The 19,770-nt window shown below is 44.5% G+C and overlaps 1 protein-coding gene across 2 annotated transcripts in view; it reads left to right on the top strand.

The window, feature by feature from the left end:
- The first annotated feature begins 444 nt into the window (after window positions 1-444).
- NHSL2 (NHS like 2) overlaps window positions 445-19,770 on the top strand; it is a 79,925-nt gene continuing 60,599 nt past the window's right edge. For both annotated transcript variants that reach the window (XM_055563516.1, XM_055563515.1), the window contains exon 1: window positions 445-842. In XM_055563516.1, coding sequence (XP_055419491.1) covers window positions 800-842 — 43 coding nt within the window. In that variant the 5' untranslated portion in view covers window positions 445-799. The remainder of the gene's footprint in view (window positions 843-19,770) is intronic.

Raw genomic sequence — 19,770 nt, 5'->3', positions numbered from 1 at the left:
GAAAACCCCTTTCCCTCTCAGAGCTTCAGTTTCCTCCCCTGGTACTGGAACCCATCATCATTAGCTCCTCTGTCTGTGGCAAGGATGCTGGGAGATGACCCCTACCTGCTGGAGGCACGATACTCTGCTGGAGTAGGCACTCCCTAGGAGTTGTGGAAGCTGAACTGAATTGTGTTTGGCCATCATGCACAGACTTGTTCTAGGCCAAGAGAGAAAGTGTGTGTGTGCAAGAGAGATTTGCAAAAAACAAGGCCTATCTCTCTGCACGTCTCTCCTCTGGAAAGGAAGGGGCCCGCACGGTGACAATAGACCAGGGGCGCTGACTCAGACAGCCAGTTCCTGCTCATTTCCCCTCGCCGCAGGACGGCCACCGAGCGGGAGGTCAGCCCTCCGTGGGGCTCTGATTCAGGCCTTTGGCTGAGAACCTTTCTTAGAGAAAGACGAGACCAACTCACAAACAGGTCTCTCTGTGAGAGGACGGACTGGACCAGTGTGGCTGTGGGCAGGCAAGTGGGGGCAGTGGGGAGTGGAAAAAGAGAGAGAGGAAACTCACTCTTTGAATCCTGCATTGCTTTCCCTGGGCTGGGCGGCCTAGAAACAACTTTACGGGCAACAGAGCATGTGACTGAAGGGGCCAAACTGACCCGGCCAGGGTGCTGGGAAACGGGGTTCAGGAGGAGTCTCTGGGTGCCCACGGAGGAGCCCAGGAAAGGGATTCAGAACAGCGTGGAGCTCCTTGGCTCCCTGCCCCCAGTGTGGAGTTGCCGGATGTGGAGTCTTAGTCGTCCACACCGCTAGGATGGAGAGAGCCGAGGCTATCACCCTCTTCTGGAGCCGGGGAGGTGAGTCGCATGGAGGAGGAGCAGGTTCACGGGCTCAGCAGAGGTGGCATGGGGAGGAATCAGCGCTCGCTGAGGGAGAGGGTTGAGCACTCGGAGGTGTCCTGAAGCAGCCTGGACTGTTTGGGGGAACATAGGTCCCTTTTCAGTCCTAGAGGCGTATGAGGAGGGACAGGCTAACCACTTGGCAGAGGGGCTATAAAAGGAATTAAAAATTGGGTGGCTCTGGAGGAGGGGAGGGTGGATGTGATCACATCCCAACCCTGATAATCTGCCATTCTAGAGGGATAAGAAAAGTGACTGAAGAATTGTTAAGTGTGTGTGTAAGAAACACTCTCTCATCTTCTATAAATCGACTTAGCACGCTCTTTGAAGCCTTGTCCCTTGCATGGTGGAAAATGCTGTTTCCGTCACCCTCAGGGCTTTACCCAGCTCCTGGACTGCTGCTAAAATGCTGATTTTTTTCACAATACCGACAGGGAAGACAGGGAGGGGCAGGAAAGCGGTGTCTGTCGCTAGTCATCTGTCAACACAGGTGACTACTAAGGGACCAAGTGCTTGCTAAGTGCAGGTCAAGCTGGAAGTAGTGGCAGTAGGGTGGAATCAATTTCAGGGTCCTGAGCCACACCAGGGGGCTTTTTGTGTGACAAGGATGTTGCTTGCCCTTGACAATGTTCCTGAAGATCCAGTTACAGCTGCAGAGGTAGCTAACAGGAGCAGGAGTTGGCCCTCTGTGGCAGACTTCAAAGGAGTTTATGAGCTAAAGGAGTTTGAAAAGCAGAGTGATGGCACTGTGTGAGGACTACATGCTGTTTGGCATGGAGAAGAAGCAGAGGGAAAGTGGTCTTTCGTCTTCAGGTCTTTGAGGGTCTGTCACAGGGTGAAGGGAATTGAGGGGGGCTCAGGAGACAGAGCTGTGTGACCTATGGACAAGGACAACTTTCTAACAGACTCTTGCCTTGCAAAGAAGTAACGAGTCTGAGTGCCTTTGGGAAATCACAGGGTGAGCCCTTGAGAAGACAAGGGCAAGTGAGAGCTGGCCTTCTTCCAAGGAGGAGTGAGTGGGGCACCAGGATTACCTGGGCTCCCTGCTTTCACTCTTGCCTCTCTCCAGCTCATTCTCCACTCTGCGGCCAGAGTGCGACCTTATAAAACAGCCCCAGCTGCTCAAAAATCCTCCAATGACCGCCCACCACCCACTGGTGCAAGTCCAGATTTATTTCTCTTCTCTATTGCCTCCTTTCTACTCTCTAAAAACAGTGCAGAGATAAGATCGTTTCTCACTCTAACGCAGATCTGACATTTCATAAATCTATGTCCTAGACAGCTGGAAAGGGCTATATTTAACCTTCCGCCTTGTAGCTTATAATGGAGGGACTCGCTTCAGGCGCTGCCTTCTAATGCTGCTGCAGGAGACCAGTGCCTTTTCTTTGTTCTCTGTAAGACTAAGACCACAGCCAGCCTCTCCCTCCAGTGGGGGCAGGCCATTTGCCCCAGAGCACCCCCCCTCCCCTCTGTCTCTAGGTGAGGGACATCCCTGTCCCACCCCCTGGAGTGTGCCCCCTCAGCTTTCTTATCTGCAAATACCTGAAAGACTCTTTAGGAAACCTATAACCCAATATGTGGGACAGCAGATGAGCTCAAGAATAGGACAGAGGACAGGGCCAGGAGACATGGGCTGGGCTAGGTAGGGGAACCAGTAGTGAAGAAAACATCTCATCAGATATCTTGCTGTGGACACAGAAAGGGGGAAGGGAGTAGTGCTGAGTAATGTGCTGTGGACCCTGTATACGATATTTTGCATACATTGCCTGGTGCGATCCTCCTAGCAATCCTAGGAGGTAGGTACTGATAGTACCCACCATTGTCTCCAGTGAGGAGATGGGCTCAGAGTAGTTTAGTGACTTTACCCAAAGTCAGACATAGCTGGAAAGTGACAGAACCGGCATTGAACCTAGGCCTGTCAAGCTCCAAATCCTCCCCGGCTGAGTAGGAACTGCCCTTTGGAGCAGCTCTCCCTCATTTCCTTGCATGTCTGCAAATGCTAGAGCCTCTTGAAGGCTCTGTCCACGCTGCCCATCACGCAGGCCCCAGGCCCACCTCAGCCTCCACCCCTAGCTGCTGAACCCAGCCCAGGAGATCCGGTCTTTTGATGGTGCCCCCATGCTCTCAGGCCTGATGGGCTGACTTCATCTCTGCTTCCACATTCTGTTCTCTTCTGCCTTGCAGGTAGCAGCTATTAGGACCAGGAGTCTCAAACAATAAGCTTGTTTGAGAAAGAAATACAATTCTTTCTTCCATGTCTGCCCCCTAGACTGCTAACACTAACACCCTCTGTGGCCTTAGACAGATTGTGTCCCTGCTCTGGTCTCAGTTTCCCCAGATGTAAAGTGGGAAGATAGGATGTTCTGTAAAGTACTCCCAGTTCTAAGAGCCCGGGTTGCCCAAGATTCTGCCCCTCTCCCAGCCCCACCCTGCTGCTTTCTCTCACACAGTGTGGGGAATGCTGGTCACCACAGGCACTGGTTTGGAAACCTTCACTAAGCTGAATGAAAGGACAGCTACATCAAAGTAACTGCCCCAGTGCCAATGGACAAAACAATCAAGTGGCACTAACAACCACATTTGTAGGGCACTTTATGGTTTATACCAACTGCTCTCACAGCCAGCAGAGTGCTAGGGAGGGGGACTCCAAGGTGATTGTGATGGTACATGGTACATTTAAAAACACTAAATTACATGGTGAGAAAATGATTCTTGCTTCCTTCTCTTTTCCAGCTTTCTGATTACATCAAGGGAAAAAGCTCAGTGTGATGCTATTCTTCACCCTCTGTAATGCTTGCTAATCTTCTTTCGGAACAGAACGAGAGCAGGCCTCAGGCTCAAAGACAGTGACAGGCAATGATATCTACATAGAATTTAATTACTCTGTTCTATTTCTTTGTATTTATTTTTACAGTTACTTTCTATTTCTGGCAAGTGTTATTCTTTTTGGTTCTTGGGTGCCATATAAAAAATTAATATATATTTCTTTAAGCAAAAAAAAAAACTCACATTGAGAAAAAGATTAATAGTAAATACAACCAGCGGTGCCTAGATATGGCAAAACTTGTGGAAGTGGTTCCTAAATGGTGGAAGCTTGGGCAACACTGAAAGGCGGCATTCATTCAACACCAAGATCCTCAGTGTGGCCCGTGGGGCCCTGCACAGTTTGCCCCTGCTAGTATCCCGGACTTGTTGTCCCTTACTCCCTTTCCTCCCGCACCTTATTCCCTTGCATGCCTGCCAGCCTTTGCACATGTTGTACCCTGTGCCTAGAGTGCCTCTCCCACATCCCCTGTCCACCCATCAAACTCTAACTCAGCCTTCAAGACTCAGATTAAATGGCACCTCCTCTAGGGAGCTTTCCTTCAGCTAAGCACTAAGTTCATTTATTTCTCTATTATAGTGTCTCTCTCTGGGCTATGTGTATTTTCTTCTAGGCTAATATCTTCTACCCTATTGGTTCCAAATGCATTTTATAAGAAAGAGAGAGAGAAAGAAAAATGTAACTGTGAGAGAGGCGTGTGCACAGCTCCTTGGATCACTTGGATTTGAGGCTTCCCAAATGCTGATCCAGAGCCTACAGAGGCCACAAAGCCGACCTGGGGGCTGCCTCTGAGGGACAGTTGCAGGCCACATGTAGAACGCTCTTTGGGGTACAGGTGCCTTTGAGATCAACACCTGGGATCCAAGAGAAGACAGCAGGATTGGTTCAAGGAAGAAGTTGGGCTGGCATAGCTCATGACAGCCTCAGCTGACCATGAGGAGCTCTGGAACTGGGTTGGCCCTTCAGAGTTGTTCTGAGTTAGGGTGAGGGGCTCAGACATTGACATCAGCCCATATGGACCACTTATTTGATGCAGGCTGGCCCCAGGGAGGGAGCACAGTCTTGAGCAAGGCAGCATGGGTCTGAGGAGGCTGCTGGGCAATCCTTGAAGAGGACTGTCAGCCAACAACACTCAGTCCTAGGCAAGTATGTGAAGGAGGGGTATCACTGTATTCACGACAGGACCTTGTCTTCCCCACGGGACTTCAGTGCTGGGAGGACAGGGAGAATACTGCAGTGGTTTAAAGGGCAGAATGTAGCTGTCAAGAGTTGGAAACTGGAAGAGTCTATTAATGTTCGTTTAAAAATGAATGTCCAAGTATGAGGTTCAAGGCAATGTGCTTAGAGGCAAACAAGTCACAGGTAACTTCTGGTAGAATTAGGGTGACAGATATGGAAAAAAAAAAAACCTATTCCAGAACAACATGTGTAGAACAATGTGTACCAAAGACCATGTTGCCACAGCATCTCGTTCTTCCTTCTGTTGGAGGCTTTAGCTTACCACTCTTCTGACAACCCTCTAAGGCATGAATTCTTGTCCTCACTCTAGGCATGTGAAAATTGAGAGCCCCAGATTTGCTCTAAAACTCACTGCCGCTCAGATCCCCCAAGCAAGCAGCCCTGAACCACCCAGCCCCTCTCCAAGCCACGTACAGTCCTTTACAAAGTGCTTATTACATATATTCTATCTTGTCACAGCACTGTGAGGGAGCAAAATAAGGGTGCCAGAAAAAAAGCTGTTTTTTACCTTTATTTTCTTAACCTGCCTGGTATGCTTTCAGATATATTCTGATCATATTTGTAACAGTGACATTCTTTTTTATTCTGTTTTTTCCCTACACATTGTTAACCACCTGTGAAATTCTTCCACTACACTCATCTGTTCTTCCATATTTTATCTCAAAAATGAGAAAATTATGATCAAAATCCAGTTCATCCCTTTTGTACTGTGAGTGGGGGAATTATATGGGGTTTTTTTTTTTTTTTTTTTTACTTTCAGCCTTACTCAGAAAGGCAAAACTTTCTTGGTTTGAAATGTTAAAAATGTATGAAACCAAGAATATCTCTGATTCTACATGTGATTAATACTCTAGGAGAAATGTTCTGTGGGGGAGACTGTAGAGTTTGAATAAAAGACCACTTAGGAGCAACTAAAAATACCCCTTGAGGAGCTGGGTCTTGGGCAGGGTTGCTGCTCCTTGCTCCCTCTCTCACCACCCCAGGCTGTGCCCTCTCTCCACCTTTGTGCCCACCATCCTCCTCAAGCTCCAGGCTGAGGTTTTTCTTCTCTTCATTCACAGCCTTAAAGATTTTCTGTCAAATGATGATGAAGGCAAATTTTGAAGCTGCCCCCCCCCCCCGCAATTCTAGCATCTCTCCCAATAGATTCTATTGTAGTCTCTCTGGTCCCAGAGTTCATCTAAAGCAAAGCTTTTCTCTAGAGTTTTCCAAGCAGAAGCTGTCACATTGCAGAGAACCAACAGTTGCTCTGTGTTGCGCAGGAGAAAAGTCTCCATATGTCCCCAATGAAAACAAAGATTTACACGATCTGTGTCCATGCCTAGCCCTGCGTGATACTATTTGCCATCACTATTATGGAACCATAATTAAAATTTCCCCTCTCATTATAACTGCTAAAATACCATGCTGGCCTCATGGGCTAAAGAGAGCTGTCCTTTCTACTCATTTCCTTGACTTCCTTGTAGGGAGCTTGCAATAAGCAATAGAAGCTGAAGTGAGGTACAGGAGTCAATTTTGTTTTAAAGATTAGCAAGGTAGATAGATCACCCTTATTGAAGTGTAACTCTCAAAAAATTAAAAACATGACTCTCATTGAAATATATAGTGATCACCTATCAAAATTTTATTAAACTCATTGATGAAATAAACAGCATTATGGTAAAGCTGGTTTTAATTGAAATGAGATTTTAGCAGTTCCTCAAAAAGTTAAATATAGAATAACCATGTGATGATGTGAATTCGCTCAGTTGTGTCCAACTCTTTGCAACCCCATGGACTGTAGCCTACCAGGCTCCTCCGTCCATGGGATTTTCCAGGCAAGAGTACTGGAGTGGGTTACCAATACCATATGAGCTAGCAATTCCACTTCTAGGTATATATCCAAAAGAATCGAGAATAGGGACTTGAACAGATACTTGTACATTAATGTTCATAACAGCATTATTCACAATAGCCAAAAGGTCCATTGTTCACAACCCAAATGCCCACCAATAGATGAATGAATAAACAAGATGTGGTATATCCATACAACGAAACATTATCCATCAGTAAAAGGGAGTGAAGTGCTAATCCATAGCACAGTACGGATGAACTTGAACACATTATGCTCAGTGAACGAAGCCAAACACAAAAGAAATATTGTATGATTCCATTTATGTGAAATGTCTAGAATAGGCCAATTCATAGGGACAGAAAGTAGACTGGAAGTTACCAGGGGCTGGGAAAAGAGGGAAAGGGAAATTACTGCTTAATGTTCTTGTTTGGGATGATGAAAAATTTTGGAAATGGATAGTGGCAATGGTTGTACAATATCATGAGTATAATTAATGCCACTGAACTATATGCTTGAAATGATTTTATTGACAATTTTGTGCTATATATATATATATATATAAAACTTCATTAAAAATAGCAAAAAAAAGTGTGAGAGGCCAAAAGATATTGGAATTTTCAAAAGAATGCTGGGATAAGATAAAAAGCTGGATACAAAACTAGTTCTACAAGATAATAAAACTGTAATCTTTGGGGCTATTTTTTCTACTAGACAGAAATAATTTTCATTTCTACCAGGCAAAAATCACTTGTAACTTATCAATCTTCTACTAGCTAATGTTTAACTTTACAGAGTGGGCCTTAATTAATACTGAACAGTCAAACAACAAGGATTTAGTGTATAGCACAGGAAATTGTATTCAGTATCTTGTAATAAACTATAATGGAAAAGAATTGGAAAACAAGACTATAGATATATACAGATATATGTATAGCCAAACCACTTTGCTGTACACATGAAACTAACACAACATTGTAAATCAACTATACTTCAATTTAAAAACTTTTAAGTAGTGAATAGTCAAACAATCACATAGATGATGTTCTCCTGTGTTCTTGAAAGGGCATTCAGTAATATTTTTTGCCGTGTCAAGTTTCAGATAATTCTTAACACTTCAAATAATACATGATGAACCACAGCTCTCATATAAGTCTCCATGAAGAAAACTTAACTTTAGTTTCAAGGCCTGACTCTCATGGCATTAACATCTTGGTGACATCTTCTGGGTGGCACCCAGCAAGTACAGTCTTTGGCTACTTGTCAGGCTCACTTCAGTCCATGCTAAATCCAGTATGAATCCACCAGGCTGGTCTTTCAAAACATCACTTTCACTGTGTCCCTCCTACACACAAAACTGAAATCACTCCTGATATAGTCCACACTTCCCAGACTGGTTCACAGAAGTCTCTGGAATCTAGCCTGGCTCGAAATTTGAAAGAAAGCTTTTTGGTTTCATTGCCCTCAGTCCCAATCAGGTGGGTCTCTCCAAACTCCTTGCTGAGTTTCTGACCTTCCCTTAGGCAGACACTCCCATTTTATGTCTCTGGCCCATCTCTTATCCTAATGGGCTTATGGCAGTTTCCCAAATTCAGTCATCCATGTACAGCTGTCACAAATTTTGTTTGCTATCTGTACTGTTTTCTGATTTTAAAAAAATGACTCTCTTTTAAAAAGTTATTTGCCCAAAGCTGCAGGTTTGATAGGCTGTTTAAAAAAGAAAAATTCACTGGTGTACCGCTTCAAATCACATTTATTTCATATGTGGTTGTATTCTAATTGTTCAGTGTGTTTGGCCTCACTTGAAGATGGTAACTCCTTGAGGACAAGTACTATGGTTCTGGTGTCCCTCATCATACAGCGCTGGCCTAAGCCCTTGGCATGTACTTACCACAAAACCTTTGGTTGACTGAGTAGCTGTCTTCCTTGATAAACTTCTTCTCAGAACACTGCTGACTTTCCCTCTGTCCCTTTAGTGTGCAGAGAAATGTTGAAAATGTACTCCCGGTCCTCCAGGGACTTATATTCTGGCTGGAAAAACAAAATTAGGTGTTCTTGGTGAGTCCAGCAAATGTAGCTTCCCCCTTGTCCATTTTCTACTTATGTTACCTTGAAGAAGAAACCTCCCTGCCCCTCAGTTTCCTCATCAATGAAATGAAAATAGCAATGATCATACCTGCTTTGCCTCCCTCGTAGAATGGATGGGAGGCTCCAATGAAGTGATAGTCATGTATCATAAGTCATGTATCATAAGTCATAAGAACATGATATCTATATTTTCGTTAAATATTTCCATAAAGTTTCCATAACAATACAAGATGGCCAAATGAAAAATGTCATAAGGCAGTTTTCCAAGCTCCACATGAGTCCCTCTGGTACTCACTTACTAATGGGCAGAATGGTTCCAGAAGGCTTCTTGAGATGGGCCATGAAGCAAGAGCAGAAGGTCAGTAAGGAGTGGAGGTAGGGAAGGGGAGCAGAGATAGGTGTGGAGCATGAGAGAAGCAAATTGAATAGGGAAGAAAAGCAGACACCTGCTTGGGGCTGATGAGGAGTGAGGAGGCCAGTTGGGATATGCAAAGCCATATCCCAACTGGGGCAGTGGGGGCAGTGGGAGAAACGGGGAGGTGAGCCACACCTGGAGGCCTCCAGTGCCAGGCTAAGGTGCTGGGCCTTCCCGCCATGAGGTCACTGGGCAGCTTTTGAACAGAGGAACAATCTAAATCAAGCTTTAGAATGCAGCTTTCTCTAAGATCGGATTTCTTGTTTTCCTCATGATTTATTTACCATATGTATGTTTTTATTATGAGATAAAATATAGTCATTATACCAAAAAATCACAAGTAAATCAACAAGTATTTAGGGGGTAAAAAATGTTCCCCTCTTATCTCTCCTCCCTCTCCCCCTAGCCACTCCCAGTCACTTTCAGAGACTACATCTGTTCTTTGCATGTTGTGACTCATTCTAGATCTTTTCCTATGAACACGCCCGTGGATGTGTATCTTTTTACGTAAGTGGGGTTCTCTTATGCATCTTGTACAGAGCCTTGAGATTTTTAACCTAATATGTCTATGGACAATTTCTGTGGCAGAATCTCTTCTTCTGAATGGCTGTGTAGCATTCCTTAGTAAGACTATATTGCAACTTGTTTAACCAACCCCTTGTTGATGAAGACTTCTGCAATTAATTTTGCTTTTTCTTTTTACTTTCATGTCTTTAAGTAACATGTGCATGTAGCAAAAGAAACTCAACAGTAAAAAGCAGGAAAAGCAGTTATCCTGACTATCCCTAACCCCCACCCCCACTTTATTAGCTCCCCTTTCAAGAGGCAACCACAGAGACCAGTAGTTTGTGTGTCCTTCCAGAAGTGATCTATGTACCTGGAGATGATCTATGCATATACATAGATCACGTCTATGTACGAGAGTGTGTGTGTGTGCGTGTGTGTGTGTGTGTGTGTGTGTGTATGGAGAAGGAGGGACTTTCCAGGTGTCACTAGTGGTAAAGAACCTGCCTGCCAATGCAGGAAATGTAATAGATGTGGGTTTGATCTTTGAGTCAGGAAGATCCCCTAGAGGAGGAAATGGCAACCCACTCCAGTATTCTTGCCTGGAAAATCCCATGGACAGAGGAGCCTGGCGGGCCACAGTCCATAGGGTTGCAAAGAGTCGGACATGACTGAAGTGACTTAGCACATGGAGAAGGAGAGAGGGAGGGGGGCAGAGAAGGAGAGAACATTCTATATCAGCGCATATTTTAGCTGCATGATTCTTCTTAATGGCTGCAGAGTGTTTTATCATGTGGCTAAACCACTGTTTATCTAGCGTATCTTCTATTGAAGGGGTTATTGCTAGTAGTTTGCTATTGTACATAGTTTTATTTGTTTGTTCAGTCGTTAAGTCATGTCCGACTCTTCACAACCACATGGACTGCAGCACACCAGGCTCCTCTGTCCTCCACTGTCTCCCAAAGTCTGCTCAAAGTCATGTCCATTGAGTCCGTGATGCTATCTAACCATCTCATCCTCTGCTGCCCCTTTCTCCTTTTGCCTTCAATCTTTACCTGCATCAGGGTCTTTTCCAATGAATCAGCTCTTCGCATCAGCTGGCCAAAGTATTGGAGCTTTAGCATCAGTCCTTCCAATGAATATTCAGGGTTGATTTCCTTTAGGATTGGATGGTTTGATCTCCTTGCTGTCCAAGGGACTCTCAAGACTCCTCCAGCACCACAATTTGAAAGCATCAATTCTTTGGTGCTCAGTCTTGTTTTTTGTCCAACTCTCACGTCCATACATGACTACTGGGAAAACCATAGTTTTGACTGTATGGATCTTTGTTGGCTAAGTAATGTCTCTGCTTTTTAATATGCTGTCGAGGTTTATCATAGGTTTCCTTCCAAGGAGCAAACGTCTTTTAATTTCATGGCTATAGTCACTGTCTGCAGTGATTTTGGAGCCCAAGAAAAAAAATCTGTACATAGTAGTATAATGTATACCTTTGTTCACTTGCCTTCATGTGTACTTTGCCTCTAGTGTAAATTCCTAGAAGTGACGGTGTTGGGTAAAGTTCAGTTCAGTTCACTCACTCAGTCATGTCCGACTCTTTGCGACCCCATGGACTGCAGCACACCAGGCCTCCCTGTCCATCACCAACTCCCAGAGGTTGCTCAAACTCATGTCCATTGAGTTAGTGATGCCATCCAACCATCTCATCCTCTGTCGTCCCCCTCTCCTTCTGCCTTCAATATTTGGGTACAAGGAACACGTATTTACACTTTTGACAGATAATGCCAAACTGTCCTCCCAAGAAGTTGTTCCAGTTAACCCTTCCACTAGCTGTGTGAATCCTGTCCCCATATACCCTCTCCCCATCACAGTGGGTAATAAAAATTTTTTCATCTGTGCCAGAGGAACAGGATGAAAGCCTGAGATGATGAGGTGCGAGTGTCATCAGGAAAGGCAGAGATGGCCCGGTTGTTCCCCATATTCCCGATGGGTATGGCTGAGACTCATAACAGCCCAACAGTGCTTGTAACTCAAAAACATTGTGTCCCCAAGACCTTAGGTGTCTAGTGGCACCCAGAAATTACCCATGATCCACAAACCCATGTGATGCAGTCTTGGGTTGCCCAAAGAGATCCTTTGTGGTTCTTGCCACCCTCTTACAGCTTCACACAGAACCTCTTCTGGACTTCTTCATGTACATCACCAGCCAGGACCGAGAAGCCTGGATGACATTCTGCTAGTGAGCAGAATTTTTCACCCACTGTTCCCAAATTCACACACACATACACACACACACACACACACACACACACACACACACAAGGACTACCTATAGAACTCAACACCCAGGTTCAGAATGCAAGCCCAGGCCTTGGGAAGCACAGCTCACGTGCGGTCTGGGTTCCCAGACACTTGAGGTTAATCAGTTGCAAGAACAAGGGTGTGCCTCAGTTTCCTTGGGCAGCAGGCCATGAGTGTGAGGATTCATGCGTAAGTGAAGGAGAGGAAGTCATCTCCAGCAGCCACTATTCTTCACACCTAATGCCTCAGCAGTGCTTTACAAGACAAGCAGTGTCTGCCACTTCTCCCACTCAGTTGCTCTCTGCCGTTCCCTCTCCTGCTGCTCCCTGTGGCTGTGCTTTACCTGCTCCCTGTGGCTTCTGCTTACTGCTATCTCTCTGGGCTTCTGGACCACCCCCACAGCTTGTGCTCTCCTGTCTGTGTTCCCCAGGGAAGGCATCTCTAGGGTCAGCTGGTCCCTCTGCATTCTGGAGTACCTGTCTGTCTGGGTCCTCACTGCAGAACCCTCACAGCCCACTGTGTGCCCTCAGAGCCAGCTGGCAGATGACTTCCCTTGACTCAAGCACAGACTTCCTAAATTATTCAGTCACAACCAAAAGAACAGTGCCTGGCACAGAGTAGCCACTCAATAAAATATTTCTTGAATGAATAAATAATAATCCAGAATCAAGAAATCACTTCTGTATACTTTGTTCAGAAGGGGCTATAGGTGAGGCAGGCACACAAAACACTGTGGGACCCCTCTCTAAGGTCACATTTAGCAAATTAATTACCTGGATTTCTGATATACTTCTGTCTCGAATGTAGAGGTGGAATATTATAAGGAGAAGAATACAGACAGACCTGAACTCAAATCCTGACTATCACTAACTCTGCAGCTTTGGGCAGGTTCCTTGACCTCTTCATGTCCTTACCAAAAAATGAGCCTCATAGTATATCTGGGGCTTCTCTGGTGGCTCAAATGGTAAAGAATCTCCTTTCAGTGCAGGAGACGTGGGTTTGATCCCTGAGTCAGAAGATCCCCTGGAGAAGGGATTGGCAACCCATTCAGTATTTTTGCCTGGAGAATCCCATGGACAGAGGAGCCTGATGGGCTACAGTCCATGGGTCACAAAGAGTCGGACACGACTGAGCGACTGACACTTTCACTTTCATAATACATTTATCTTATGGTATTATTAGGAAAACTAGTCTAGACAAAGAATGCAGTGCCTAGTACTTAAAGGTGTTTAAGAGGCATTATCTATTGTGGTTATTAAAGTCGTTTTAAAAAGTTAAACCTTCTGGCTTTATCCATTAAGCTCCCAGTAAATGAGAGCATGCTTGCAATTTTAGAGATATGCTTGAATGTCTCAAGTCAAATTCTCCCAGGCACCACAAACATTTCCTCTTATTGATGTTTGTTACCAAAAGAAAAAGCCTTTTCTTCCTTTTCTTTCTGTTCAGCATTTAGCTTTGAAACAAGGCAAGTCATCTCATCAATTTGCAAATGTTCCTTTCAAATACTTATGAATTCTGTCTCCTTCTGATAGTTCCACAACCTGAGTTCTAATTTATTCCTTGGACTACTTCCCTATTTTTTTAAAATTGATTTCCAAGAAAGGCACCTTCCCAGCAGACTGGAACTCTAGTCAGGTCTCCAAATGGCAGGAGTGAGGGTATCTCCATCTAATACATCAGCAGTTATGTCGCCTCCCTGGTGCCTGGCCCTGTGCTGTGAGCAACATTATTTCTTCAGTCCAGGAGTCAAGGTAGTAGGTGAGAAAGGGACCACTTAACATTGCTTTCTTCCAAACTCTATTCTCTAGGGTAGGGATCCCACAAATTGTTCATCTGCCCCGCTCTACACTGATGGATGTTGAGAATGTTTCTAGTTTCACCCAAGTACCAACAACGGGGTGATAAGCATTCTCGTACATATATCTGTGTATATACTGGGGCTTCCCAGGTGGCGCAGTGGTAAAGAACCTGCCTGCCAATGCAGGAGATGCAAGAGACTCAGGTTCCATCCCTGGGTCAGGAAGATCCCCTGGAGAAGGAAATGGCAACCCACTCCAGTATTCTTGCCTGGAAAATCCCATGGACAGAGGAGCCTGGCTGTATACAGTCCATGGGGTTGTAAACAATCAGAAATGACTGAGCAATTGAGCATGCACATGTATGAATACTTACCTAGTCTAGCTTTATGAAAGTGCAGTTACTGGGTCAAATACAGTATGAATAGTTACTTTGGATAAATATCAGAATATTGCCTCAAAAAGCCTTTTAAAATTTACACTTCCATCATTTACCTCAACTATTGCATGCCTAGGTATATATCCTAGAGAAACTCTCATACAGGTAGACAATGACACATATGCCATGAATGTTCATGACAATGTTGTTTACAAGAGTAAAAGCTTGAGAAACAGCAGGAGGACAGATAAATAAAATCATTGATTATTGTGGATTAAAACAGTGGAATACTACACAGCATAAAAATGTCTGAACCAACATCAGTGTGACTATTTCTCACATATCTAATGTTGAACAAAGAAAGCACACTGTAGAAGGATAAATACAGTTCAGTAATAATTTGTATAAAGTTTAAGGATGTGCAAAACAATACTGTATATTGTGTATTGTTTATGAGCATATGCAGAGTATATTTTTAAACATGCATGTGAATCATAGCCTCTCAATTCAGGGGATGGCTGCCTTTGGGAGGAGGGACACAAGAGGCTTCAACTGACCCTGTAATATTTTATTTCAAGAAAATATTCTAGGACAAATACTGGGAAATGTGTTGTTCCTAATACTTTTCTGTATGTTTCAAATAGTTCAACATCTTCAAAACAGAAGGAGAGAAAAGCAGGGCAAAGATTCCCTCTACTCTTTTTGTGAAGATGAGAAAACTGAGGCTGAGACAGGTTCACAGCCCCTCTGGAGTTCACCCTTTCGTTCAGGAGCAACCAGTACACCAGAGAGACCAATAACCCCTATGAGAATGGAGCTCGCACCTTGACTCACTGAGAACCTCCTTCTGTTTCAGACTCCAGTATAAATCCTTGAAGTAGATTGCTTGGGTGATAACATTATGATGCTTGACTTCCTGACCTAAGAGGGTGACCACTGAATTTTTGCTGCTGCTGCTAAGTCACTTCAGTCGTGTCCGACTCTGTGTGATCCCATAGACGGCAGCCCACCAGGCTCCGCCGTCCCTGGGATTCTCCAGGCAAGAACACTGGAGTGGGTTGTCATTTCCTTCTCCAATGCATGAACGTGAAAAGCGAAAGTGAAGTCGCTCAGTCATGTCCGACCCTCAGCGACCCCATGGACTGCAGCCCACCAGGCTCCTCCGTCCATGGGATTTTCCAGGCAAGAGTACTGGAGCGGGGTGCCATTGCCTTTAAATGCTGGAGTCTGCCTGCCCACCCATCTAGGGATTCTGAGTGTACTCAAATCAAGTGTTTGGGGCAAATGTTAGATCCAATCCTGATTTGGTAACACCCTTTACCCTACAACTGCACCACAGATGCAAGGAAACAGGAATATTGCCAAGCTCTTCCTAGAACTGAAGTTTTGCCACAATGCCTCCTGCAAGCAGCATTGCCCTGATTAGGTGACACAATGGAACCATTAGCCCTTATCAGCAGCACTTGGTCTAAAACAGAAACTAGGAGGAATAGGAAGGGCAGTCCTCAGTGCTTGGCCCTGTTGCCATGGCCCCTGTTGCCATGGTTCCCAAGCACGTTTGCTTACTATTTCTTTCAACCATTCATGGCATCCATCAGCAAGCAGGACCTAGAAGCTCTCTGAGGCAGACCAGGGAGAAAGTGATTAACAGAAAAGGTAAGAGTGAGTAGGGAAGTAATTAAACAAATGAAAAGAATTTGGTGTATAGAAACATGAGGCCGAGAAAACAGTTTCTTTTAAGGACTGTTCTTGAGATGTGATGGATTGAGGTGGCTGGGTCAGAATTAGCTGAGAAGTGCCCATTATGCAGCTGCTTTGGGTTTCAAGTATAGCAACTCTGCGCCCTAGATTTTCCAGAAAAGTCCCAGTTTAAAGTATTGGGTTCTGTTTGTCAGACCCAGGATCCTGATTTGAGATTCAGAAAAATAAGGTCACTGTAGTTATAGTAGCTCTCTAAATTATCCAGGAAAAGCTGACTTAGAATTCACTCTGCCCCCACTGGGTGGCAGGGAATCCCCACAGTGCCTGCCCCTGGGCACTAAAGACCTGAGTAATGTGGCCTTTTATACTGCCAACAAGCATCAGAGTGCCTCCTTGCCCTCCACACCCCTGTAGCTCTCTACAGGGTGTGTAGCCAGAAAGGGATAGGTTTTGACCCCCATAAACCTAGGTTTCAATATTCTCTGCATTTATTCTGTCAGTTTGGGCAGTGCTCTGAGCCCCAATTTCCTCATCTGTAAAATAAGAACAACAATACCAGGTTTATTCCAAAGAAAAGTGAAGTCACTCAGTCGTGTCTGACTCTTTGCGACCCCGTGGATTACAGCCCGCCAGGCTCCTCAATTCATGGGGACTCTCCAGGCAAGAATACTAGAGTGGGTTGCCATGCCCTTCTCCAGGGAATCTTCCCAACCCAGGTATTGAACCCAGGTCTCCCGCATTGCCGGTGGATTCTTTACCATCTGAGATACCAGGGAAGCCCAAGCAAACATCAAATGAGATGTTTACCTTTAAAGTTCAAACAAAAGTTAGTTATTAAAATTAATCCCTTCATTCATCCAGTAAGTGTCTACTACATGTGAGGCTTATATGAGGCCAGTCCTGGGGGTACAGACATGAGCAAAACAGACAAGGTCCCTGCTAGCATGGAACTTTTAGCCCAGGGGAGATGGCAGACATTAGCCAAAGAATCACCCATTCAGAGTTCACACAGCGGAGAGATGAGGTAGAGCTGTTCTTTCTAAAAGCTGGCTCTGGCTGCTTTGTAGAGTGAGGCAGTGAGAGAAGGGGCTGGAGGCCGCTCAGGAGGCTTCTGCCAGCCACAGTAGCGTGGGCTAGGGTGGTGGCAGTGGTGGCAGTGACGGTGAGAAGGGGTCAGATTCTGGATCTATTTTGAAGGTAGAAGCAACAGACTGGATGATGGACCGACATTTCAGAGCAAGGAAGAAGCAAGGAGGTATCTTAGCTAGCTGTGTCCCCAGGACTGGGGCCACTGGAGCCACAAAGACAGTCCCAAGGCTGCCGAGGGAGCCCATGTGAAGCTTGGGTTTCCTCTCTTCTCTGTAGCTCAGACGGTAAAGAATCCACCTGTAATGCGGGAGACATGGGTTTGATCCCTGGGTTGGAAGATCCCCTGAAGGAAGGCATGGCAAACCACTCCAGTATTCTTGCCTGGAGAATCCCCATGGACAGAGGAACCTGGCGGCCTACACTCCATGAGGTTACAAAGAGTCAGACACAATTGAGCAACGAAGCACAATCACCCTTCTGTAGAATGGTGCAGTTCCCATCAAATCTGTTTGCTAGACTTGATCTTAATCGTTTAGTATTTAAAATTTTGCTTTATAGTTGATAATATAGGCAAATATATGGCATTCTGTCTTTACAATGAATGCAGATTTCCTCTTAATGGGAAATCCTTTGCTTCCAAATTTCAAATGGAAATTTTATTTCCAAATAAATTTTTAATTTATTTTTAATTGAAGGATAATTGCTTTACAACACTGTGTGGGTTTCTGCCATACATCAACATGAATCAGTCATAGGTATACATATGTCCGCTCCCTCTTGAACATCCCTCCCACTTCCCACTCCATCCCACCCCTCTAGGTTGTCACAGAGCGCTGGTTTGAGCTCTCTGAGTCATACAGCAAGTTCCCACTGGCTATCTGTTTTACAAATGGTAATGTATATGTTTCCACGCTACTCTCTCCATTCGTCCCACTCTCTCCCTACCCTCTGCATCTGCAAGTCCTTTCTCTATGGCTCCATCAAATGGAATGTTACTTTAAAAACAACATAGTTTCCATTCATTCAGGATGCTGAAAAACTTCTTCAATCTAGGTGATCTCAGGGCCAGCATATGTTCTTTAAATTGCATTCCTTTCAAAGCTCTGGCTTGGTATTTTTTTGTTCTGAGAGGCTGGGAGAGAAGAGGGCCTGAAAGGAAAGGGGGAAACAGGAAGGCCCAAAGACAAGGTTGAGTTTCATAACAATAATGGACCATACTTTATGCTTTTCAAAGGAATTTCATGCCAATTATTTGTTGTCGTGTTTTGTAATTCAGGACCAGAGGTATGTCCTGACTCCCAGTCTGGTGATTTTGATACTTATAGCACTGCCAAGTCCTTAAGTTTGGGGGCTAGGTGGGGGAGGAGCAGAGCTCTCCATGAAAAACAAAAATGTTTCAGTAGACGTACAAGGCCCTTCTTTATCGAAGCAATTTATTTCATTTGCATTGAGAATGATTGTTAAAAGAAAATTTGGTATTTTCCCACACCACTTGTCTGCTACACACATCAACAGGGCTTTCATTTCTCAGTCCTTGCAGGCCCACCCTTCAGAAGCTATTATCTGCTTGACAACTGGCTGAGACCTCTTGTCTCTTTTCCTCTCTCAATTAAACACTAAGGATTGAGGTTCCCATCTGCCCTGGAGCAGACAAATCTTTTGTTATACCTGTTTCCAAGAAGCTGAAGAGCTTTATTGCTTTCTCCAACCTCTGTAGTTCTCTTTTCAAAACACTTGACCCTCAACTGCAGATGGTGCATGAAATTGGTTTCCCAAACTTTGAGCAAGGCTCTCCAAAGCCCACTGTTTCAACCCTGCCTCCACCCATCCCTGAACCAGGAAAGAAAAAAACCACACACGTTTTCCTAAGTTGTTGTTTTTTTTTTCCTCTTTTGTAAGCAATCTCATCTTAACATGAATGTGGCAAACTCCTAGGGAGAAATGGTAGGATGTATCTCCACTGAGTAGGTTTTTCTCGCCATAGTGGATGGGGCTGACCTGGCCGTCTTTGATAATGCTGTGGGTAATTGAGCTTTATCCAGGATGGTGCCTTCCTCTTCTATGGGAAGACAGAGGGAGCCTCAGGTTCAAGCTGAGCAAGGAGCCAACAGATGTGGAGTGGCTCCCCATGCACAGGGTTTTGAGGGTGAGAGGAAAGGGAAGGTGAGGAAAGAAAAGGGCAGAAAAAGAGGAACAAGAAAGAGTAAGGTGAGAGGGGTATTTGCAAGTAGAAATAAAGCTATGAAAAGAATAATAGAACCTCTAATTTTTTTTGGTTGAAAAATATTAATACTTTTATATAAACTATTATACTAAATTATTTTCCAACATATAAAATTTAAACGAATGTAATGGTTTCATTATTGTAAAAATATCACATTTGTCGTTAAAACTTCAAATAGCACTGAAGAGTTTAAAGTGAAAAATCTGGGTCGGAGTCCTTCCCCTTCCCTCAAAGCCCTCCTCTGGCCCCCAGAGGCCCGTTAGTGGTAACAGTTTTTGTGCGTCCTTGGCAGACAGACTAGCTCTGTTCATATGCAAACTTAAGTGTGTTTTCTAGATGCATAAATGAGATCATACTATTTATTATGGCCCATTCCTAGCCCTTTTTTCCTTAAAATTAATAATAACTATCTGGAATTTTACCATTTCGTTTTTAATTTAATTTTGGGGTAGTTTTAAAACAAAGGTTTTTTTTTAATTGAAGTATAGTTGATTTACA

The sequence above is a fragment of the Bubalus kerabau genome, chromosome X, assembly GCF_029407905.1.
Source record: "Bubalus kerabau isolate K-KA32 ecotype Philippines breed swamp buffalo chromosome X, PCC_UOA_SB_1v2, whole genome shotgun sequence".
Taxonomy (NCBI): Eukaryota; Metazoa; Chordata; class Mammalia; order Artiodactyla; family Bovidae; genus Bubalus; species Bubalus kerabau.
The sequence above is the reverse complement of the archived record's forward strand: the minus strand, read 5'-3'. Positions and strand labels throughout refer to the sequence as shown.